This window comes from Capricornis sumatraensis, chromosome 2 (assembly GCF_032405125.1).
Source record: "Capricornis sumatraensis isolate serow.1 chromosome 2, serow.2, whole genome shotgun sequence".
Lineage (NCBI taxonomy): Eukaryota > Metazoa > Chordata > Mammalia > Artiodactyla > Bovidae > Capricornis > Capricornis sumatraensis.
This window is the reverse complement of record NC_091070.1, coordinates 21,662,747-21,686,873: the sequence shown is the minus strand read 5'-3', so window position 1 is coordinate 21,686,873 and position 24,127 is coordinate 21,662,747. Positions and strand designations below refer to the sequence as shown.

Here is a 24,127-nt window from a genome sequence, read left to right as displayed (position 1 = left end):
TCAACTCTTTGTGACCGCATGGACTGTAGCCCACCAGGCTCCTCTGTCCATGGGATTCTCTAGACAAGTATACTAGAGTGGGTTGCCATTTCCTGCTTCAGCATGAAAAGAAGGTTTGTCAAAGAGCAGGGTGGAGAGGTATTTAAATCCCAGAGGTACAAGCACCTAGTTGGGTCAGTTCCCTGGTTTCCTGAGCCTTCCAGATACTGCATCTCACTACCACCAGGGCTGGGATTGTTCTCTGCTGTCTCTTGACCCTGTAGGGCCCAGGCTCTTGGATCTTCCCTGCATCCTCTCTCCTCTGCCCTCTCCCCTCACCCCACCTCCCTTCTGCTCTCCAGGATTCCCCTCCACTCCAAGTTTCTCTCACTCTGTGACGCAACGCCCTTCCCAGCCCCTACACTCACACTTAGCTTTGCACTTCCAAACCTTCAGGAGCAGTGTAGATGGGCCTTGCTTTGCCAGGACCCATTCAATTTAGAAGGTACTTGTGGGCCTAAGTAGCCTTTTCTGCTTGCTTCCAGCTGGATCTACTGTGAGGCCCATGTTGACCGTCAAGCTCTGCTTGAGCCCTTGTTGCCTTCAGGGCACTGAGGAGGGGAGTAAAGGTGGAAGCAAAGCTGAGGAAAACCTTCCTGGGCTCCCGGGTTCGGCTCGGATGGCACCTTGCCCGCCTGGCACCTCAGTTAGTGTCCTGGCCCTCGTGTCATCCCAGATTCTGCTCTCCCTCCTTTGTCTGTTCAGCAAGCTCTGCTGACTTTTATCAGCAACAACCAAGAACTCTAATCTGCCCCTCTGCCCAACTCTGGAGCCCTCCGAGACAACTTCTCCACGTCTAAAACTGCAAGGTGACCCCACAAGGGCCCTGTCTGAAGCCCGCTGGCAGCTCCTGTCATCTGCCACAAGGGGCCCCACCTTCTCACAGGGACCACAAGCCCCAGCCGTGTCTGGTCCCCACTGCTGTCTTTGACTTGAACTCACCTCTCACTGCCTTCCCCCACACCACTGCTCACCCCTTGGGCACTTAGCTGCCAGCGATACCAGGCGTGTTCCGATAGCCTTGAAACACAATGTTCGTTGCATCTGCTGTGCCTTCTGTCTGAGACGCTTCTCCACTTCCCTCGTCCTCTTAGTTTCCTAGACACTCCTATTCATCCTTCCAAACCCTGCGCAGTTATCACCCCCTCTCAGAGAACATTCCGGGCTGGACACCCAAACCATTCATTCCTCACCCATCTGTTCTCTTCCTGTTTCTCATACAGATTTATGAAGTGGCAGGATACCCTGGTGCTTTACAACGTTCCCAGCTCCCCACTTGCCAGCTGTGTAACCTGGGGCATGCTACTTAACCTCTCTGTTCTCTGCTCATTTCATCTGGCTCATGTGAGGAGTGAATGGTTAACAATCATTCTGATGTTATTAAAACAGTGCCTGCCACAAAGGAGGAGCTGTGTAAGCATTGGCTGGGTTTTAAATTATTGATTTGTACAATCAGTGTTTGCCTATAAACTCCCTGAGGACAGGAAATCATCAAGCCCAGACTGTACCAGGAGATTCGCTCATGCTCTCTGACCTGAGCTGGCCAGGGGCTTGCAGTCACCTTGCAGAGAGAAGCTCTAAGAAGACAAATCACGATGCCAGGTCTGAAACAGTAAGGAGAGCCAAGAGTAGTGGTGAGAGGGGCTGGGCATCAGAGAGCAGAGCGGCTGAGAACCTGAACTTTGTCAGCGTGTTACCCAGCCAACTTGGCTTGCCTGACACACAGCAAGCCAGATGCTGAGCCACCCAGCTTTGCAGCAGAGAAAAGGTCAAATCTGCCTCCCCAGAGGCAAGCAGCTTGGGGTATTTATGGTCTAAACAAGAAGGGAGTCTGAGGCATGGGGGGAGGTGACTGGAGGAAGGAGATGAAGGAGTCTGTGTTCTGCACAGGCGCATCTGAGTTCCATGCTTCTTTATGGAAGGCATGTGCAAATTCCAGGGAAGTCCGAAATGGAGGGAACCTGGGGCTGTGACGTCAAAACATCACCTGTGGGGCGAGCAGGTCTGTTCTATGCAGACTCTGATCAGATGTGTTGGGTCCTCCTGGTTTCAGCCAGTTTGTTGTGTTACAAGCAGAGGGCTTTTAAACAAGCTGTTCCCTTATCTGCTGGTCTGTTAAGACAAGCTCAAGAATTTGCATTAGTCACCAGTTTCTGTTATGGATTTTTCAGCCCATGGGGCATGCTTTCAGTCCTCCCCTATCTCTTGATTCAGTTCCTCGGCTTTGACAGAAGAGGACTACCTTCTGCTGATACGGGTGGAAGGCCTACGGAGAATTAGAGGAATGGAATTGTTTTGCATTTGATTGCAAACGTGGGACCATGTTTTGGATCTGGGTTTTTTTTCTCTTTTGAAGGCAGATGCTTAGTCTTTATGTTGAATAATCATCATATGAATTAGAGTTTGGGGCTTAAGGATATGTGGCAAAGAGCAAGTACAGAGTTTTAACAAGAAGGAATATAAATCCTAGCCAGCTCACAAAAGAATGACAGTTTAGGGGACTTCCCTAGTTGTTCAGTGTTTAGGATTTTGCCTGCCGCTGTAGGGGGTGAGGGTTCGAACCGCGGTTGGGGAGTTAGGTCCCACAAACCTTGGGGCCAAAGCACCAAAACATGAAAAAAACAGAAGCAATCTTGTAGCAAATAAAAGACTTTAAAAATGGTTCCATATAAAGAAAGAAAATCTTAAAAAAAAAAAAAAAAAGACAGTTTAAGTAATCCCTCAGATATAAACCTATTTCCTGATGGGATCCATGAGAAGATATTTCCTAAGAATCCAGGTTCTTGGGGTGACACTTGTTGGAGTCAAGTTGCATAATTTTTTCTCAGTAGGTTTTAACTTCCAACGCAGTGTTAGTATATACATAACATGAGCTACTGGCTGCCACACACACGCTCCTTCTCTGCTGCAAACCTCAGTGTCTCAGCATTTGGCTTGCTGCATGTCGGGCAGATGAACCTGGTCTGGTAACAAGCTGGCAAACTGAGTTTCCAGTCTGCCCCTTACTAGCTGCTGAATCTCTCTGTGTCTCAGTTCCTTCATCAGTGAAATGGAAATACAGCCCCAACTCTCAGAGTTGTCGTGAGAGATTAAATCAGATAATGTCAATAAAGCACTTAGAAAAGTGAGCGTCTTGGTACCTGGTAAATTTTCCTTCATCTAGAGGTGAAATTCTTTAAGACCAGAGAGAAGAGGCAGCCAGGGCAAACAAAGACCCTTTACTCATGCACACAGTCTGGGCTTCACTGAAGCTTAGGACTAGACAGGGAGACCCCAGGGGCTAGGACTGGAGACGAAGCTTTGCCCAGGACTGAAGTTGGCCTGGGTAGAAGGGTGGGCTTTGGACAGGAGGGAGGGGCAGGTGCAGGAAAGGGCTGTGTATTTGGAGGACAGTGAGTTGGCCAGCTGGGCTGAAGCCAAGAGCTCTTGCCAGTAGGAGTTTTTTGAGCACAAATGGGAAAGGAGGTCAAGGGAGGCAGCGGCAGACACTGAACCTAATAATAATAAATAGTATTAATAAAAGTAAATGTTTAAGGAATATTTACCATGTGTCACACAATGTTCAAAGACTTTATGTGAACAACTCTTTTCACTATCCCAACAACCCTAAGAGATATATGTACTGTTAGTGTTTTCAAGTTCCCCTGGGGGACCAGAGCCCTAGAGAGATCAGAGGACTTGCCCTGGTCACACTGCTGGTAAGCGGCCGAGTTCTGACGCTTGTCTACCCCAGCCTTGACACCTACTGCCTTTGGCCCATCTGTTTCCTGCCCAGGTGATGGCCCAAAGGCCAAAGCAGCTTCTGAGGCAGTGTGGTATGGGAGTAGGAATGGAGGCTGTGGTCTGTGTTTCCAGTCCCAGCTCCACCTCTACCCTGGCTGTTTGACCTTGCATGTGTAGCTTCATCGCTTAGCCTTAGTTTCCTGATCTGTAAAATGGGAACAAAAAGCCCTACCTTCCAGGATTATTACATGGATCAAATACTGATACCTAGGGCTTCCCTGGTGGCTCAGACAGTAAAGAATCTGCCCGCAATGCCGGAGAACAGGTTTGATATCTGGGCCAGGAATGTCCCCTGGAGAAGGTAATGGTAACCCACTCCAGTATTCTTGCCTGGAGAATTCCATGGACAGTGGAGCCTGGTGGGCTACAGTCTACGGGGTCACAAAGAGTCGGACACGACTGAGCAACTAACACTTTCACTTTTTCTTTCACACTTTGCATGGAAAGCAGCACATGAGAACAGCTAAGCAACCAGTGACTATCTCCAGCCCTTATTCAGTGAGCCCAACTCTGCAGGACTCAGAAGGAGGCAGCCCCTGGCTTGTGGTCAGAACGGAACCCCGGGAGTAAGGGGATGTTGGAGGAAGGGGCAGGAAGAGGAAGCATCCTTCTGTGCAGGGGCACTCTAACCTTGGGCCCCCACTTGCTGCAGAGAAGCTGAGAGTCATCGGCTAGAGCAGTGGGCAGGAACTGAGACAGGGTTCCAAGCAAAGCCATCCCTTTGGGTCCTTGAAGTGAGCTTGCCAGATGTACCCTTTGTTGGGTGATCCTCCTTCTTGCCAGCCAGGGAGTCACCCTCCTCCCCCAGGTCCATGCCAGTTTCCTTCCCTTGATTCCCATCCCCACCCAAAGCAAACAGAGCAGCTGCAGCCAGACCAGGCTTGGCATGCGTGACACGTGACCCTTCATGACCCCTGTAGCCATGGGAGCCCCTAGCTCTGCTGAAGTCTGGAATAAAGCATGCCCTGGACATCCGTCTTCCCCTGCCTCTCGGCACACAGAGAGGAGGGCCGTGACATCCTACGTGGCAGACGGGTGTGGAGGACTTTTCATGCCTTCATCCGCTGGGTCCTTTCCTGTCCCTCCTGTGGCCCCAGCCCCAAAGGGATCGCATGCCTGACCCCCTAGCCCTCCAGCAATGGTCTGTCCTCAGCCCGGCGGCCGGCCTGAGCCTTCTGCTGCACGAATCGGATTGGGTCACTCCCCTCAGAACCCTCCAGTGCCTGTCCCTCCTACTCAGAGGAAAAATCAGCCTCTATCAACTAGCAGTCTGACTTTCAGCAGGTCATGTCACCTTTCTGCTTCATTTCTGCCCGTAGAAAATGCAGACACCTGCCTCACAGGATAATGAAAGTGTTAGTTGCTCAGTCATCAACAACTCTTTGCAACCCTGTGGACTGTAGCCTGCCAGGCTCCCCTGTCCACAGAACTCTCCAGGCAAGAATGCTGGAGTGGGATGCCATTTCCTTCTCCAGGGGATCTTCTCCACCCAAGGACTGAACCCAAGTCTCCCGCATTTCTGGCAGATTCCTTACCATCTGAGCCACCAGGGAAGCCCTTATTGGATAATAGTGAGTGTAACTATTTGCAATAATGTATTGCTTGGGGTAAGTGCTGAATAAACATTAACTTTATCATTAATGCTATTATAGTAGCCAACAGGGCCTTACACAATCTGCTTTCTACCTGGTTCCCTTTGCTGCAGCCACACGGCAGTTCCTTCCAGAACCAGGTACACTTCCCATTCCAGGGCCTTTGCACCTACGGCTCCTCTGCCTAGAACACTTACCTTTCCACAGATGATGCCTTCAGGCTCTCCTTGACCACTTTGTTTAGTATCAGAACCTCCCCCAGCCACCCCTCACCCCATTGATCCCCCTGCTTTATTTTCCTCTACAGCATTTATCAACATCTGGTACTTTCTCTTATTTACTGTCTGCCTCCCCACTACACACACTCAAGTATAAGCTCTATGGGAACAGGGATCTGTGTCTCTCTTGTCCACATCTCTGTCCCCGACACTCAGAACATTGCCTGGCACAGGTGGGAGTGCAGCGATTATTTGTTGAATCAATGAACGTTTCTTCGTAGCAGCCCCAAGAGACAGATACTCACGGCCTCATTTTGTAGGGGAGATTTGAAGGGAAGACTCTGCAAGGCTGGGAGCCGGCTAGAGGCTGTGGCTTGAGGGATAGGAATTGTTTGCCTCCAGAGCCCCATTCTGTCCCTGCCCATGTGTCCAGTGACCATCTGTCTGCCACCCTCACCGAATCCCTGGCACAGGGCTTTGCTCTGAGTGAGGAGGGGTCTCTAGAAGTGTCACAAAGGCAAGAAAGTATTTATCTTGGTCAGCTCAGGCAAATACCATAGCTTGAGTAAACAATCTGTTACACTGTTAAATCCTTCTGCTCAACAACAGAAATTTATTTTCTTAGGAGGCTGAAAGTCTGAGATCAGGTGCTGATGTAAGCAGGTTCTTTCTGGGAAGGACTCTCTTCCTGGTTTGCCGACGGCCGCCTTCTCACTATCGATGGCCGCCTTCTCACTATGTTCTCAAGGGGCCAAGTGGGAGAGCAAATGCTTCATCTTAATAGGATTGGATTGTGGACCCACTTCTTGACCTCATGTAACCTTAACTACTATCTAAAGACCCTATTTCCAGGGACTGCCTTGGTAGTCCTGAGTTAAGAGTCCACCTTCCAGTGCAGGGGCTGCAGGTTTGATCCCTGGTTGCGATTGGAGAGCTAGGATCCCACATGCCTTGGGACCAAAAAACCAAAACATAAAACAGAAGCAATATTGTAACAAATTTTATAGAAACTTCAAAAATGGTCCACATCGAAGAAAAATCTTAAAAGAAATATAAGACCCCATCTCCAGACACAGTCACATTGGAGGTTAGGGCTTCGGTTTATAAATCTGGGGAAATACAGTTCATTCCATAGCAGTATTTGGTAACCACTGAAAGGGGAGGAGAAGGGTAGAGGCGGTCCTGTGTGCCCTGTCTCCCATTTTTCTATGGGTGACAGGACTGTGGAAATGTGCCACAGTCTAGTCCTGGCTCTTCTTCAAATTGGCAGAGTGATGAGCACAGTGTCAAATGATCCTCACAATAACCGGATGAGGTCCATGTTATCACTCCCATTCTACAGGTGAATAAACTGAGGCTCAGAGAGGCAAGCTTACTGGGTCTAGCCCCTCCCCCTCCCCCCACCCCAGGCTGAGAAATGACAGGTCTGTGTTCTTATCTACTCTATGAATTTCCTTTGAAACTGTCAGGGGACATCTCTCTTGTCCCGCAGGGCTGAAGGACCATGACAGGCCCTCCAGACAAGAGTGAGCAGCCAGGGTGTGGCAGTGGTGCTAAGTGCCAAGTGCATGGCTGGTCGTTGGTGACCAGATGAAGAGAGAGAGGGTGGGCATTCCTGGGAAAACTGTGCAGTCTCTTTTGCAGGATCATGTAAGACAGAGTGAGCCGGGAGGCAGTGAGCTTAGTGTTCATGGGGCCAAGGGGCTGAAGGGCAGAAGTGGCAGGAAGGCTGAGAAGGTGGGCAGGGGTCAGGTGCTGGGGGGCCCAGAACGTGTCTGCTGTTCTGCAGATGGTAGTATTCGTGTGTTCTTCCTCCACTGGAGGGCGGGGGGTGGCAGCAGGGTGAATCAGCTTTAGCAGGAAGTCACCTCTGAGGTCCACAGCTGTCCTCAGTGTCTGGCTGGGCTGAGAGGGTCCATGCAAATAAAGAACATGGTTGGGGCGGGGTGCACAGCAAAGGACAGAGCTGAGCTCCTTTCCTGGGGGAGGTGAGACAGCAGCTGTTGGCAATCACAGTGACTCTCCCACTGTAGCTGTGGCCTCGGGAGCGTCCCATGGCTGGTGGCATCTTCAGAGATTCACCAGCCACTTTTCGAGTCCCTCCCAAGAGGGTGTGTCCAACCCAGGGTGTGCCGGTGAATGTTTAACCACTTGCTTTCTTGGGGGTGGGGTGGGGTGGAGCCCTTGATGTTTTGTAGCATTTGATGATTTCCAAGGTGTAAATATTCCCACTCTGACTGATATCAGCTACCGGTATGATGTCACTGGATTTGGAGCAGGGGAGAGTCGTGCTGTTGGCCCTCATGAGCCCATCTGAGTGGTGTTTCCAGCTCCCCCTAGTCCCGTGGCTCCAACAGTGCCATTAGCAGCTGCCCCAGGCTCTCAGGTCCAACTGGATCTTCTGGTATCTTATCTAGTCATCAGTCCTGTGAGAGTCCCCTGGGTGGATGCAAGAGCTCTGCCTGTGGGCATCAAAGTCAGAAAGCACCAAGGGCGTAGAGATCCCAAAGTGAAAGTGTTCGTCGCTCAGTCGTGTCGGACTCTTTGCGACTCCATGGACTGTAGCCTGCCAGGCTCCCCTGTCCATGGGATTCTCCAGGCGAGAATACTGAAGTGGGTTGCCATTTTATTCCCCAGGAGATTTTCCCGACCCAGGGATTGAACCCACATCTCCTGCATTGGAGGTGGATTCCTTACTGTCTGTGTCACCAGGGAAGCCCTAAGTTAGCCCCAGGGACCAGAAAGGAGGGCTTGGAACATCTAAGACCAAAGGCAATGCAGGTGTCACACGTAGGCTGCAGGCCTGGCCTCACCAGCCTGGTACCCACGTGCCATTTGATTGCCAGTCTTCAAGATCACTTGTCAAAAGACCCACTTTGGAACTGTGTGTCCTCCAGCCCTTCTTCTGCCCCTCCTGGGGTCGACTCACAGGGCTGAAGGTACCTGAAGGGAAGGACCACAGATACCCCCCTGTGCCAAAGGTGGCGGCTCGGCAGCTGAAGGAGCCAGCTGTGGAGGCTGCCTGTGGGCCTCCCACTTCTGCTTGTCCACTGGTATGAGGGTGGGCTGCCTGTTGGAGGGGGGCTGGCCAGCTGAGGACTTTGCCTGGATGTGGCACGTGAGTTGGCAAGGGTGAGTCTGCGTAGTGTCCTCATGGGCTCCCCACGTGAGCGCAGATGCCCCAAGGGTGCTCTTGTTGCCCCGAGAAGCCTCACCCCTTCTCTCCTGTCTGCCCCTCCTCCCCACCGCCCACTGTAGGTTTTTCATCATCAAAGAGAGCTTCCTTCTTTACTACTCTGAGAGCGAGAAAAAGAGCTTTGAAGCCAATAAATACTTCAACATCCATCCCAAGGTGAGGGGCCTCTCCCCAGGGCACAGCGCGGGAGGGCCCAGCGGGAGCAACAGGGGACGGTGTCCTCTGAGGGGAGGGTGCTCTCCGTTGTCTTGCCCTGGTCCCACAGCAAGTCTTTGTGGGGGGTGCACAAACCACCCTGGCCCCCTCCCAGGCTGTGTCCCTCTGGGAGAGTTCTGGTCTGGCTTCTAGCCTCGAGCCTTTAGCAACACCTGGATATTGGCTGAAGGCTCCCAGAGGCCTTCGGTGACCTGGGCTGGGTGGGGGGTGGGGGCCATTGTCCTGATTCTTTCTCAGGGTGTCATCCCTCTGGGCGGCTGCCTGGTGGAGGCCAAGGAAGAGCCCAGCATGCCCTATGCCATGAAAATCTCCCACCAGGATTTCCACGTGAGTAAGACTCTCTGCTTGGCCTGGGCTCCGCAGGGACAGAGCAGATTCCCTGGGACCCCAGGCTCCCCAGGGGCATCCCCTCCAGTGGGCTGGCCTGAGAAGAGTGTCAGTAACTCGGGGACATGGGTGAGAACGCAGAGCAGGCCTGCAGAGGTCGAGTGGTGGCGCTCGGGGTGGCTCCTCTCAGGCACGTCTGTGTCTTCTCTTCCTGGCAGGGGACCATCTTGCTGGCCGCCGAGTCGGAGTTTGAGCAGACCCAGTGGCTAGAGATGCTGCAGGAGTCTGGGAAGGTGTAAGTGCACCTGGGCAGGAAGCGAGGCAGTCTGAGGGTCTGGAAGGGGAAAGAGTGTGGGCTGAGCCAACTCTGACCTCCCTGCCTCTCGACTGGGATCCTGGTGGGCACAGAGACACCCTGGGGGAGGGCAGGGTGGGGAGCACAGGGCTGCGGGGAGCTGGTTTATGTGGGGAGTGGAGACAGACCAGATTTAGAGCATCTTTGGGGAGTCTTCTAAGTGAGATTCGAGCAAAGTGAGCTTTGCTTGTTTAGAGTCACAGGGAGCAGATGTGGACACCATTTGTCTCCCACTCTTGGGAGCAAATCCAGTGTCACTAGAAGTTGGCAGCCTCCTGACACCCATCCCACCTCCCCAGGCCCTAAGTGAATCGTAGCACAGACCAGTGGTTTGCAGATGAGAGCCCAGGTGCAGAAACCTCCAGCCCAGCACAGCCCATTTGCACACAGACCCCGTCTCGGCCTCTGCCTATTCGTGGTGGGCTGTGCTTTCAGTTCCACAGATAATTCTGACTGGTGCCCTGGGCCAGGCCTTGTGGCAGTGGTGGGCGTTCAGTGGTCTAGAAAGCAGCCCAGGAAGCAATCTCTTTCCTGCTCCCAAAGTGCTATTGGCCCAGCCTCCGGTGGCCCACTTTGCAGCCTGGGCCAGCCTCCGGGGACTGCAATGGATCGATGCTGGTGGCATGCCCAGAGTCACGGGGACCAGGGTGGGTGCGGCTGGAATTCTGGGTAGAAAGGATGGTGAGGATGCGCTATGCACATTCTCTTTCTCCTCCGGCCTTCTGTTTTAACAGTTGTGTGTGTCTTCCTCTTCTCTCCTGTTCCATCTGTCCTTCCTCCCCAGGACTTGGAAGAATGCCCAGCTGGGAGAAGCCATGATCAAAAGCCTGGAGGCCCAGGGGCTGCAGTTGGCCAAGGAGAAGCAGGAGTATTTAGGTTGGCTGAGGGATGGGCTGCAAACAGGCTCTCTGGTGATAGCATTTCAGGGCCAGGGGCTGCAGCCCAAGATTTGGTGCAGGACTGAGGGAGCATGTCTTGGGTAGGGGTTTAGCAGGCTCCGAGGAGCCGGAAACACCCCCAGAGCCCAGGGGGCTGTATGGCATAATACGAGTCCTCTGGGTCGGCATGACAGGAGGCAGGAGAGCCTAGTGGTTAGGATCCTGCGCTCTGGACGCAGCTTTGTCATTTATCCATCAGCTGTGTGGATCTTTAGGCAGCTCATCTTAAGCCTCAGTTTCCTCACCCTTAAACTGGAGACAAAACTAGCCCCCAACTTTTAGAGGTGATAGAAATGCCTAGAAACATTTATGTCAGGTGTGCAGCAAGGGCCCCACAAATGGAGAGGATGTTGCCCCCAGACCCCAGTTCTCACCCTCAACCCTCTTTGAGGCTCTAGGCCCATGTGCCCCTGATTGGCTAGTGGCTGTTGTTGTTCAGCTGTTAAGTTGGGTCTGACACTTTGAGGCCTCATGGACAGCAACATGCCATGGACAGCAGCGTGCCAGTCTTCCCTGTACTTGACTGTCTCCCAGAGTTTGCTCAAACTCACGTCCATTGAGTAGGTGATGCCATGCAACCATCTCATCCTCTGTTGCCCCCTTCTCTTCCTACCCTCAATTCTTCCCAGCATCAGGGTCTTTTCCAACGAGGTTAGCTGGTAGGCATGCTCTGTTTGAGAAAGAAGACAGTAAGCCTGGGAGGTTGGTCCTTTGCCTGGGACCCTCTCCCTTACTGCCTCCTTACATGTGGGGACCAGAGCATTGACTCCCCTTTGCCTGCTCTAGACACCCTCTGCCCCCAGGACCTGCCTTGCCTCACTAGCCAGACATCAGTGCAAAGGTTAACAGCACGTTGGGGTGCAGAGACCCACTTGAGCTTCCAAAATGAGCTGTCATTGTTTTGTGAACGTACAATGCAAGGTCATTGCCAGGAGAGGAGGGCAGCAGATCAGGCCAGCACAGAGTTTGCAGCCCCAGGAGCTGGCCCCTCCTGGCCCCTCAGTGGCTCCCCCGGCTGGCCCTGGGACCAACAGTACCAACCTCATCCTTGGAAGGAGCTGGGGGCAATGGAGGCGTGACCCCTCAGGCAGTGACCCCTCAGGACTGGATCTGCAGTGAGCATCTCGTGAGAGTGTGTATGCTTGCTTTGGCAGACAAACTGATGGAAGAGACCGAAGAACTCTGCCTTCAGAGGGAGCAGAGAGAGGTAGGGGCACACTGGGGCCAGTCCCCACCGCCTCCCGCTCTGTGGGCCTTTTCAGAGCCGCTGTGCACTGACCCATGTTCCTAGCATTAGGGAAGGGTGTAGGGGAGACGAGTTCCCAGACAACCTGCTGGGAAATCAGACAGGCAGAGCAGGGAAGCCACTGGGATGACAGTGCTTGGGACTTGCTGTCGCTTTTTGGCAAGAAGTATGTTTCTCGTTACCAATCCCCGGGGAGGAAAATAATAAAGAGCCATTCAGAAATTTTATAAGCTGTGTCAGGAGGCAACGAGCTTCTTGTCACCACTGATATTCACAGGAGGATGAGGTGGCCTTTTTCATCCAGAGGGACTTCTGGCCCCATAAAGGTGACTGGGTTAGAAGATATCAGAGGTTCCTTCATCCTCTAAATGTTAACAGACAAGTTTTAAGGAGGCCAAGCATTGGCCAGAGGCAGCCTGTGGGGTGAAGGAGACCCTTGCCTCGTATGAAGGCCAGGGCTGCTGAAGTCCACGCTATCTGGGATCTCCATGCAGCCCTGGGCCTTGCCTGTTTTGAGGGGTCATGAAGCGCTGGGTAGGGTAGTAGTCATCAGTGCTGACTTGAAGCCAGGCTGCCTGTGTCTGGATTGGACTTTCACTGCTTCTGACTGTGTGACCTTGGGCAAGTTACCCCGCCTCTCTGAACATTAATAGCCTTATGTGAAAAATGGGGATAATAATAGAACCCACCTTATCAGGTATGTTTTGAGGATTAAGTGAGATGTGATATGTAAAGTGCTTAGCACAGAGTACATGCTTAATGAACATATGTGTTTGTTAGTATTACAATTGTTACCTGTGAGTCCATCCTACAACTGAACTGCCTGAGCTCCAAGCCACAGAGTGGCATGCCCCGGCACACCCACAGAGGGAGGGCCTGATTTAGTCCATTTCTCTTTGCCTGGTTCCTGTTGCTTATCTCTCCCAGGCAAGTTCAGGGCTGGGCTCAGTGCCTGCTTCTCTGCCTTGATTCTCACAAACCTCTCACCCTTCCCAACCACCCTCCCTGGGCTTGGGAACAGACCTGACAGGCAAGAAGCATATCACGGGAAAAAAAAGAAGAAGCCCCACGGCACTGTTGCACACTGAATATTGCTGGGGCCTTTCAGAGTACCTGGCCTAGAATGGGCGCTCAATAATGCTGTGGAATGACTTAATATTTTTAATTCTTATAATTTTACATTGCATCTTGATTTTTAACCAGTAGGATGGTACCCCCATTTTTCTTCTTCCAAAATGTTATCAGATATTCTCACCCATTTTTTCTTCCAGCTGGACTTCAGTGTCATTTTGTCAATTACAAAAACCCAACCAACCAAACAAACAGAGAAGGCAATCTGCTGAGGATTTTTGTGAGGATCGCACGGATTTGAGGATTGGCGTGGTGACGGCATTGAGCCTTCTCCCCCCAGCCACATGTGGGCCCCCAGGATCAGGGTCTCAAATGGGTCCCTCCTGTATTAGAGTGTGGGCATTTTCTTTTGACCGTTCTGTACATTTTGAGAAGTGAGACGGGGTAGATTGTCAGCAACTTAAAGGCAGGTAATTTAGGAAGCCAGGGGATGGGATGGAGTGACAGATACAGCCACTGGCAGGGGGAGACAGACTTATCCATCAGAGAGGCTAAATCTGGGGCAGCAGTCAGCCCGAGGAAAATTTAGACACTCTATCTAGGTCTTTAGCCAGGAAATGAGGCCAGCAGAGACCCACTGCTCACAGGCCTCGCTTAAAGCCCTAGCACGCTGAAGCAGGGAGGCCCGCCAGCTGTGAATTTCCTGGGGTTTAGGTACAAAATGTGAGTGAGACTCACGTGAGTCCAGGTGGTGCCCCGGTGAAGGCTGCCCTGGGCTGGCAGGAGGGAGAGGAGTGCGTTCACGTTCACGTTTCCGGGGCAGCTGTGTGCTCTAGATGGAGACTATAGCTCACTGAGTCATGCTGTCCAGGGTTTCCTTTCTTTGCCTTGTTCATCTGTATTATGGATCCACCTGCCCCCTCTTCGCCTTCCCCGTCTGCATCCAGGTCACAGAGATGCTCTGGGAGTGCCTTGCTTGGGCCACTTAGAAAGGCATGTGGTACCCTGGCCCAGTGATAAGTTGAAGATTCTCTGATCTTTAAGAGATAGTTTGGTTTAAAAGGAGACGCAGGGTCTGGTACCAATCTATCACTGACTGTGACCGTGGGCACGTTTGCCTCTGTGTTGCTCCGGTAAGAGTGATGACTGTGCCTGGGTGGCTCCCAGGTTGCTGCGGGGCTCACTGAAACAGAGGGCAGGGGGTACTTTGTGGACCGGTAAGGCCCGGGCCAACTGGCGCTGTGTGATAGTGCAGCTCTGACATCCTCTGCATGGTAGAAAGGGCCAGGAACTCAAGGGGCGTGAGCTGAGAGTTCAAAGGGCACCGTCCTGGGCTCTTCTGCCCTGAAATCAGAAGATAATGCCTCTAGGACTGCCCCAGTGGTCCAGTAGTTAATGTTCTGTGCTTTCATTGCAAAGGGCGTGGGTTCAATCCCTGGTCCGTGAAGTTCTGCCTGCCGCGTGGTGCAGACAAAATCAAAAGAAAACAATGTTCTGCGTTTCTCCGGAAGACAATGCCCTTCCTTGGACACAGGTCCCTCAGGTGTCCCTGGCTCTGTTGGGCATGGTCCCATCACTCTCATCCCCAGGGGGAGGGCAGCTGGCCTGCCTTCCCTCTTCTGATTGAACTGTGAGAGCTCAATCTTGCACGTGGGCAGGCACACGGGAAATCAGAAATGCCCAGGACCCTTCAGGCAGGGTTCTTGCCTGTGGAGTGCGCCCAGTCAGAACTCAGACTCTTGGAGCTGGAAAGGACCTCTCCCTTTCAGGTGAGACTCTCAGGTGACCTCCCTGATGGGTGTTGATTGTGATTCTGCCACGGGCAGCTTTAGAGGTGAGCTTTGCATTACTGTTCCATTATTTGAAAGCTCTTCTTTCCATGAAACTGCTTTCTACCGACTTCTTTCCAACCTCATACTTTGGCAACTTAAATAAGTCCAACAGTCACTGACAGGTGCATGATGTGGTGGGCAAAGACTTCAGCTGCTGTGGGTCTCAGCTGACCGCAGCCTGTGGCAGGGGGGCCTCACTCGTGCCATCTTGGGCTGCATGAACAGGAGCATCTAGCTGCTCCAGGTTTCTAGACTGTGTGTACCACTCCAGTCAGCACTCTTAGGCTACACTTGGACATCGTTTAAGAATCATCTGGATGAAATGGAAGGTGGAGAAGAAGTGAGCATCCAGGAAGAAGATTCTCTTTCTTTTTGCTCTTTAATATAGACCTTTCCCCCATAATGGTAGAAATCATGCTCTTTGTAGAAAACGTGAAGAAGAAAACAAGTTTTACCTTTAACCCTACAACTCCACAGACAATTACTGTCAATTCAGCATTTTTCCTTTGTCTTTATTCCTGTAGATTATTCTTATATATATTTTAAACCTAATAGGGTCATGTTAGATACTCAGTTTTATGGGCTTTTTCATGATATCTTTCATTTTACCTTCATTAACACTATACCTTCGGCAATTTTCCATATCATTCAACATTTTTTGAAAGCATCAGTTTTAATGACCAAGCACTGATTCATCATATGTGATGTTCATTAATCTTCTACTTTGGACATTCAGGCTGGTTTCACTATTATAAATTATGCCGCAGTGAACATCTTTGTATATAAATCTTGGTCTTCTTTTCTAATTATTTCCCTAGGATAGATTCCTATAGGTGGAATTACTGACTCAAAGGGCGAGAACTTTTAGACCTTCTGATGCATATGGCAAACTGCTTTTTAAAAATATGTACCTATTGGCACTCCCACCAGCAGTGTATGGACATTTCCATGGGGTTTTAATAATTTACTTTCTCTCATTTTCACTTATAAAAAGATATCACAGAGTAATAGTAAGTAAAGGGAAATATTTGCAAGTTGGGGTATTGGAAAAATGGGGCTCTCCAGGCCAAGAGGCTGAGACCGTGGGAGGGTGTCCTCCAGTCAGGTCCTATTTGATCTGTTCTGAAGCAGCAAAAGCCAGGTGCCCATCAGAGCCAAGTGCCCTTGTGACTTCTCAGGTCTAAGCCCAGGGACGCTTCCAGCCTGTAACAACTCTGCCGCAGCAGGTAGAGGCCACCAGAGAGAGAGAGGAAATAACGAATCTGAGGCCACATCAAAGTTTATCATCATTCACAATACCATGTGTCAGCTACTGAGAATGTATGGAAATAGAGGCTTTCAAACTTTTTGAAGCTCTGAACTCTTCTTGGATTAAAAAGAGGGAGGTCTACAAGAATAAAATTTTAAATAAATTTATATTATGTCTGCATGTGGCTGTGTCTACTGCCATCACACACAACCCCAAAATATTAGTGGTATTGAACGGCAAAGGCCTGTTTCTCACTCAGCGGCTTGGCTCAACGGGGGGCTCTGCTCCACGCCTCCTCGCTTGGAGAAGCCCAGGCTCCTGGAAGCTCCACTGTTGGCGGCAGCACTGGCTGACGTGGCAGGGAAGGGAACACAGCGTGTCACGCCCTGTCTGTAAAAGGCGTCTGCCTGGAGGGACACACTTCTGTTCACGTTCCACTGGCCTCGGCCAGGCCCCTGGGGCCCCCCAACTTTCACAGGTGGACTGTGGCCATGCAGTGTTCCACGAAGACATCAGAGCCCTGTGAGCAGCCCCAGGGATGACCACTTATGGGCCACACCCAAAATGCCAGTAATAATTAGAAGGGGAAAAAATAGCAACGTTTTGGGTAAGAAGCTTAGGGGTGAAGGACATAGGGTTTGGAATCAGACTCTTCCCTTTCCTTGGATTTTATTCCTTCTCTGATTCTCCTCAAAGCCAAGGGCAATTTCCCCATATAGGCAGTGCCCCCACCCCCACCAACCTGCCTGTTGGGGTTTGCATTATCCTTGAGAACAAAACCTCTGTCTGGGTGAAAAATGAGGGCGTAATTCAGAACTAGAAGATAAGAGAGTATGTGCATCTAGAAATAATATCCTCCCACAGCATAAAATGTGGAGGAATGAAGCAATTGTCACAAAATGATTCCAACCACCCTTGGCTTGATGTGTACCCACCAATACTACCTGTTACTGAACCCTGGGGAGCACCTGCTTTCTGGGAAAATACTTGTGCTGGCCAGCAGACTTGAAGGAACTGGTCCGGTTCCCTGGGTCAGCTAGCCCTGGGCTTTCTGGCTCACCTGTTCCCTTGGGGGTGAGTCCAGGGGAAGCTGCCACCAAAGCTCATTGTTTCCTGGATGCCTTGAGAAAAAGTCTTTATTCCGTGACTTCGGGTTGAGAATGGCTTTTCTTAGTCACTTCTAACAAATGCCACTCCAGAGATCTTGAATGGAAATGTACACCCACACATTTCACTCTAGGGCTTGGGGGTCAGCCAACACACCTTAGGGTGTGAGTGACTGGAGCTGCCCAGCAGAGCACACATCTAAAATTATCACAGTATGTTGCAGAATGCTCAGATGCTCACTTGTGTCCAACTCTTTGCAACCCCATGGACTGTAGCCCACAAAGCTCCTCTGTCCATGGGATTTTCCAGGCAAGAATACTGGAATGGGTTGCCATTTTCTTCTCCAGGGGAGCTTCCCAACCCATGGATTGAACCCATGTCTCTTATATCTCCTGCATTAGCAGATTCTTTACCAAACATTCAGTCATAAGAGGCCTTCCCAGATGGCGCTGGTGGTAAAGAACCCACCTGCCAATACAGGAGGCTAAGAGACACCAGTTCAATCCCTGGGTGGGGAAGATTCCCTGGAGGAGGGTATGGCAACCCACTCCAGTACTCTTGCCTGGAGAATCCCAGGAACAGAGGAGCCTGGCGGGTTATAGAACGGTCTGACATAGGGTCACAGAGAGTCTGACATGACTGAAGCAACCTAGGATGCACGCACTCCAGTCATAAGAACTAATGTTGGGATAATTTCTAAACCCTGCCCTCAGCATGCTAAGTGTGTTTTTGTTTCGTTTTGTTTGTTTATTGTTAAATTTTTTTTTCTTGAAGCATAGTTGATTTACAATGTTGTTTTAGTGTTGGGTGTACAACAAAAGTGATTCAATTATATGTCTGTATATATATTCTTTTGTCAAGGGTGTTGTAAATGAGCCCAGCGCATCACAGATCTTGGTTTCACTGAGACTGTGTGTCACTGAGCGGGATCAGGACTCCTCGGGGCTTAATTCTAAGTCTGGTACAGATTGTGCTGGATCCCAGGGTGTCCTCTGGGTTAGAGCGGGGGTTCCTGACCCCATGGCCGCTTTGCTGTCGCTGACTCTTTTCTTCCTCTCTGATTCTCTCCAGGCTCTTGAGCGCCTGAACCAGGTGCTGGAGGCCGAGAAGCAGCAATTTGAGGAGGTGGTGCAGGAGCTGAGGGTGGAGCAGGAGCAGATCAAGAGGTGGCTGTGGTGCCCTGGTGGGGCGGGGGTAGGGAGAGGAGGGTGCGCCCAGGCTAGGACGTGTAGGACCCGTGTGTCCCGCCAGGCTGGTGAGGCCTCCCCCAGGAGATCCTCACTGGCCAGTGACTTAGTTTGGACCCGTCCTCCCAAAGCTCCAGGCCTTGGAGGGCCTAAAAAAGCCATAGACCCCACACCAAGGGGTCACTTCTGCCCTGGGGAGTGTGAGACATGGGCAGGTTGCAACCAGACATCCCCACCAGCAGCGAGCCCTTCCTGCTGGGTCACACCTCCCTTACCCCGGGGCGGACAGGACAGGCTGGTCTGGAGGTACCCCTGGCCAAGACCCGCCCCAACATTCCCTGTCTTTTCTGCGCAGTCTCTTCACATTGTGGCTAATGATGCCTGTCCCTTGGGATTTTTTTTTTTTTTGTCTGTGTATGGTTTGCAAACCCAATTGCACATTGTAATCATCTAAGAGGATTATTAGGGCTTCCCCCATGGCTCGGCAGGTAAAGAATCTGCCTGCAGTGCAGGAAACATAGGAGACACAGGTTCGATCCCTGGGTCAAGAAGATCCCCTGGAGGAGGACATGGCAACCCACTCCAGTATCCTTGCCTGAAAAAATCCCAAGGGCAGAGGAGCCTTGTGGACTAAGTCCATGGGGTCGCAAGGAGTCAGACACAGCTGAGCAACTAAACAGCACACACAAGAGGATTATTAATAGAATCTGCTGAAGGTAGAACCCAGAAATCTATATTTTAAAAACTTTTCCGGGTCATTCTGATGCAGTCGACCCATGAACTTGGAGACAACTTCTCTGGGTACTGTAGGTGGTTTTGGTTATAGTCACCATCATAACCACTACTGATTATCGGTGATAACCCAGAAGGATATTTTTCTTGTAACACCCTTATAAAAGAAAGTCACTGGACATGTATTTTGGGGCAGAAGAAGCTCAGAGAAACTCACCAGCTAATAGCCAGCTAATTCTGGAAGTAATACTTCCATAATTCTGCCAGATCCTGGAATGGAAGATAAGTCTCCTCCCTTGAGGATCTGGTTGGGAAAACCAGACTCACACCCAGGAAATATCAACAATACTTCCCATAGTGTACAAACAGGTGCTCAGAGGCGTAGCACAGACTCCCTGTGTTATAGGAATTAAGATATATGTGTGATCCCTGTGGGCTTCAACAGGTTAGATTGAGCTGGGCCTTGAGGGGTGGTAGGAGTTTGAAAACTGGGCAGAAAGGAAAAACATCTCAAGCAAGGGGAAGGGGACCCAGGCTTATTAAAATAGCAGCAAGGAGTTTGTCACCCCAGAGAAGGGCCTCAGCCACGTCCCATGTCAAGGTGAGTAGGTTCTAGCAAGAGCTGTCCTGGGAAGACAGGGAGTGAGGCTTTTGTTTCTCCAGCTCTCCTCTCTGCCCTTGGAGTGGCCTTGGATTTACTCTGACAGATTCCTGTGTATCTGGACCAGGTGACTTCAGCCTCACTTGGCCAGGATCCCCTTCATTCAGCCCAGGGCCCCTACAGCTGCTGGCAGGACCCAGCCATGTGAGGAGCTGGCCTTCAGAGAGCCCTCTGAGCCATACAGAGAGGTGTGGTGGAAGCTGCAACAGAGCTAGGAGGGGTGGGCACTGCCATACCCTGCCTTCTGTCCCCACAGGGAGCTTGAGCTCACTGCAAGATGCCTCAAGGGTGTGGAGCAAGAGAAAAAGGAGCTGCGACACTTCACAGAGTCCTTACAGAAGACGCTGGAGGTGAGGGGCCCCTGGCAGGCTGGTTGCCTGGAAGGAGGCGGGCTGGTTGGTTGGGCCACACGATGCAGTTTTTTTCCAACAGTGTTTCTCTAGAGGGTTATCTGCAAGGAAAACAGAGCCTGAAGGGGCGCTGATCTAAAGGGTCTCATCTCTGTGGACCATTGGGAACTCCAGCCAACACATGAGGCCCAAAGCAGGACCCAGAAGGGCAAATCCAAGTTTGCCTTTATGGTGACTATGGCCTTAAGAAATCCACCATCTTCAGGGCTTATATTTTTACACCAGATGGAGGACTGATTAGGGAGGGGGGCAGGGTGACCCACTGCTTCCTTCCTGTGACTCATTCCCTTAGCTGCTCCGGGGTGACATTGAGCAGGAGGGAAAATCCATTTGATTCCCCAGAAATTGTGAGGGAGGAGGAGTTGGCATGTGCCAAGGAAAGAGTGCAAACACTTTAGCATGGCCAAGTGCCTGCTCCGGCCCCAGCCTCTGCTCCCCTCCTGTCCCCTGTCCCCTGCTGCCCCTCTCAGCACCATGATATCCCAACCCCAGCTTCAGACCACTGAGCACATGTGCCCCCAGGAAGCCATGTCTTTCATCCTCCCCATCCTTGCCCACACTGTTCCTTCTGCCCAGACTGAGCTCCGCCCTCTTCTCTGCCTGGAGGTTGCTCTCATCCTTCTAAGACTCAGTCTGAGTATCACCTAAGTCAAGCCTCCCTGACTGTTCTAGGAGAGGGATTTGCTCTGAGCTCTGGGCCCACAGCACTTAGTCCATCTCTGAATGCACCTAACAGGTGAGGTTGTGTTTTCCAAAGGTGGGCATCACTAGACTGCGTCTTAAGGTCCCTCCAAGTCCAGTGCCTCGAGTGAGCCTGGGATGTTGTGGGGGATCGTGATGGTTACAAAATTCGAGACTTGTAGACTGCAAGGTTTCTATTTTCCCTTGACTGATGGGGCTTCGTCAGTGGCGTCTTTCATTTGTTTATCTTTCCCTGTCCCACATCACAGGAGGTGGTTCTTATGGGTAGTTTCAACTCCAGAATTTCTGAGTAGTACAAGATCCCAGTCTGATAAGTGGGAAGAATGTCTAAGTCTGCTCTTGGGCTGGTTCCTGTTAGGTGTTTTTCACATGAGCCCAACACACTCCCTCACTTGTCCCTGGAGGAACAAGCACCCAGAACCTCGTGGCGCCCTTGGGCCTTGGGTCCCCATTGTAGTAGGTGTCGCGTCCCCTGGAAGCCATGCTGGGCTTTCCCCTGACTCCCTCGATGGAGGAGTAGCCTTGCCTCAGTGGGAGGAGGGAGATCCTAGTTGACCTTTTACCTCAAGGGATGAATAGACATTTTAAGTGTCCCTCAGAGGATTAAGTAAGGAGGGCCTCACTGGCCAGAACTGAAAGGCAGGTGAAGGCAGAGAATCTGACTTAGGCTGCTTCACTTCCTTTCCTCCCTCATGTCAGGAGCTCTCCATAGAGAAGAAGAAAACCCTGGAGATGCTGGAGGAGAATGAGAACCAGCTGCAGACGCCAGCCGATCAGAGCGAGCAGCCGCCTCCCAGCGGGGGTCTCCATAGCAACCTGAGGCAGATCGAGGAGAAGATGCAACAGCTCTTGGAGGAGAAGCTCCTGGCGGAGAAGCGGTGAGGGAGCCCAGAAGCCCTGGGCCCACGGGCAGCTTTCCTTGAATGGGACACCTGGGCCCTTGGGTTCCGGTTGGCCTTGATCTGATGGATCACTCACTTCCTTTTGCCTAGGTCTCAGGTTCCCCACCAGGCAAGTGGGAAGCAATCCTTCACTATCCTAAGCTAACTTGAAATGGTGTGAGTCATTAGGGCCGTCTAATAGACAGGCTGGACAGGTCCTCCCAGCTGCTTTTTACTGATGAGGAGTCTGAGGCTTGGAGGACCTTCCTGAGCTCACAGAACTAGCAAGACCTGGACCCAGGACTCCTTGCACTGACCGCATCACTCCCATTACCATTGGGGCGGGGGGACAGGACCCAGCCCAGCTCTGGGGCTCACCAAGCAGGGTCTCTGGGTTTCTCTAGCCAGCTCCCTGCACAGGAGCCACCCTCTTACCGGATGCCCCATTGGCAAGTGGGGCCCTGAGTGAGCGCCTCTCCCCGGGTGGGCAGGATGAAGGAGAATGAGGAGCGCTCCAGGGCCCTGGAGGAGGAGCGGGAGTTCTACTCCAGCCAGTCCCAGGCGCTGCAAAACTCGCTGCAGGAGCTGACAGTGGAGAAGCAGCAGGCTGAACGCGAGCTCAAGGTGCTGGGTCACTGGGAGCGTTTGGTGCTCGGGGTGGGGGGGCCCTCCTCACGTCCCTGCCCTCATCAGGCAACTTCCTGAATTATCCCTGCCAATCTGACCAGCTAGGCGTGGGCAGTGCAGCCACCCTGAGACGAAGCCTGCCTGCGTTGTGCGGCATCGTTACAGACACCTGCCCAGTGCAGGGGCCGAGTGCAGGCCATCGGGTGGAGGGCATAAGACACCAAGCAGAACGCGATAGCTGCCATCCAAGTCCGGAGGCAAGAAAGCCCACTTGAGCCAGGGGTGATCAGAGAAGGTTCCCAGGGGACTGGCAGCTGCCCCCCCGCCACACACACACACCAGGACCCACTTCCCTCTCCTCGCCTCTGCCCTTAGGCTGAGGTGAAGGTCCGCATGGACCTGGAGAGGCGTCTGCGGGAGGCAGAAGGGGCCTTGCGAAGCCTGGAGCAAGGGCTCAACTCCAAGGTGCGGAACAAGGAGAAGGAGGAGAGGATGCGGGCTGACGTGAGCCACCTGAAGAGTAAGCCCTGCCCTCGGTACCAGCCCAGCCCCAGAGCTCTGCACGGCCGTCCAGGCCAGTGCGGATGGAGTTTCTGCTCCAGATGCCCTGCCTTTGGGCATGCTCTCGGCATGGCTGCCTTTGGCTCTTGGATCTGGGGCGGGGGTAGCAAAGCCTGTGTTTCTTCCCCCTTCAGCAGGTGACTCTGATCTTCCAAAGGATGGGGTTGGGGTATTTCCCTCTGGAGCCCACCAGGATCCTGGGAAGGGGAGGGCGGCCGGGAGGGGAGGTTGCAGTGGAACTGTGGCCGCAGGGTTCTTTGAAGAGTGTATCCGGAATGCGGAACTGGAGGCCAAGATGCCGGTCATCATGAAGAACTCGGTGTACATCCACAAGGCGGCCACTCGCCGCATCAAGAGCTGCCGCTTCCACCGGCGCCGGTCCAGCACCTCCTGGAACGACGGTGGGTGTGGCAGCCCCCGGGCACCAGTGGGCGGGATGCTCACGGGCTGTCAGTGACAATGGGCAAGAAGAAGGCAGGGTGGGGAGGCTGACCCAGCCCTGAAGTCAGCCAATGTGGCCTGAGCCCTTGTGGCCCCAGCCTTGGGCTTCCCCCAGGGTCACGGGAGCCCATGGACCAGCATGGGGAGGATGGGGAGCAGGGGGGTGGGGTGGGGCGGGGCTGGGGGTTGGGGACAGGGCTGTGTCCCAGTGGCAGGAAGGCTGTTCACGGCCAGGCCCCTGGGGCCACCATCTCCCCAGTGAAGCCGTCCCAGTCCTTCATGACCTCCCAGCTGGAAGCCAACAACATGGAGGAGCTGAAGGAGGTGGCCAAGCGGCTCAGCAGGGACCAGCGCTTCCGAGAGTCCATCTACCACATCATGGCCACGCAGCCTGGAGCCCCCTCTGCACTTCCCCGGGGGGGAAAGTGATGGGCACCCCTCCCCTGGCCCTCCAAGGCCTTCCTCACTGGGGGCAGAGGGGTGGCAGGGGGAGGCCTAACTCCCCCCGCTTCCTCTCTGCCAGAGCTCCACCTGGGGGCCAGCCTCACCCTCAGAGGACAGGGGTGCCACCCCGTCCCCCCACCCCAGATCCTACCCTTGTGTCCAGGCCAGGCCTGTGCAGGCTCAAGCTGGGTGCCGCCTGGTAAAGTGAAGGAGGGGCTGATGGCGTGGAGAGACTTCTCTGACTAGGGGAGTGGGGTGGGCAGGGCCCATGGCCCCCTGTAAAGCGCCCTCTACCCTTCTCTGACTCTGCCA

At 52.6% G+C, this 24,127-nt stretch overlaps 1 protein-coding gene across 1 annotated transcript in view; it reads left to right on the top strand.

Moving 5' to 3' along the window:
* Positions 1-23,800, top strand: part of PLEKHD1 (pleckstrin homology and coiled-coil domain containing D1) — a 29,557-nt gene extending 5,757 nt beyond the window's left edge. Inside the window, exons 2-13 of the mRNA XM_068966083.1 lie at positions 8,891-8,984; positions 9,282-9,371; positions 9,590-9,666; positions 10,511-10,602; positions 11,819-11,871; positions 18,241-18,335; positions 20,006-20,099; positions 21,561-21,739; positions 22,234-22,366; positions 22,745-22,889; positions 23,182-23,331; positions 23,631-23,800. Coding sequence (XP_068822184.1) covers positions 8,891-8,984; positions 9,282-9,371; positions 9,590-9,666; positions 10,511-10,602; positions 11,819-11,871; positions 18,241-18,335; positions 20,006-20,099; positions 21,561-21,739; positions 22,234-22,366; positions 22,745-22,889; positions 23,182-23,331; positions 23,631-23,800 — 1,372 coding nt within the window. The remainder of the gene's footprint in view (positions 1-8,890; positions 8,985-9,281; positions 9,372-9,589; positions 9,667-10,510; positions 10,603-11,818; positions 11,872-18,240; positions 18,336-20,005; positions 20,100-21,560; positions 21,740-22,233; positions 22,367-22,744; positions 22,890-23,181; positions 23,332-23,630) is intronic.
* Positions 23,801-24,127: the final 327 nt, after the last annotated feature.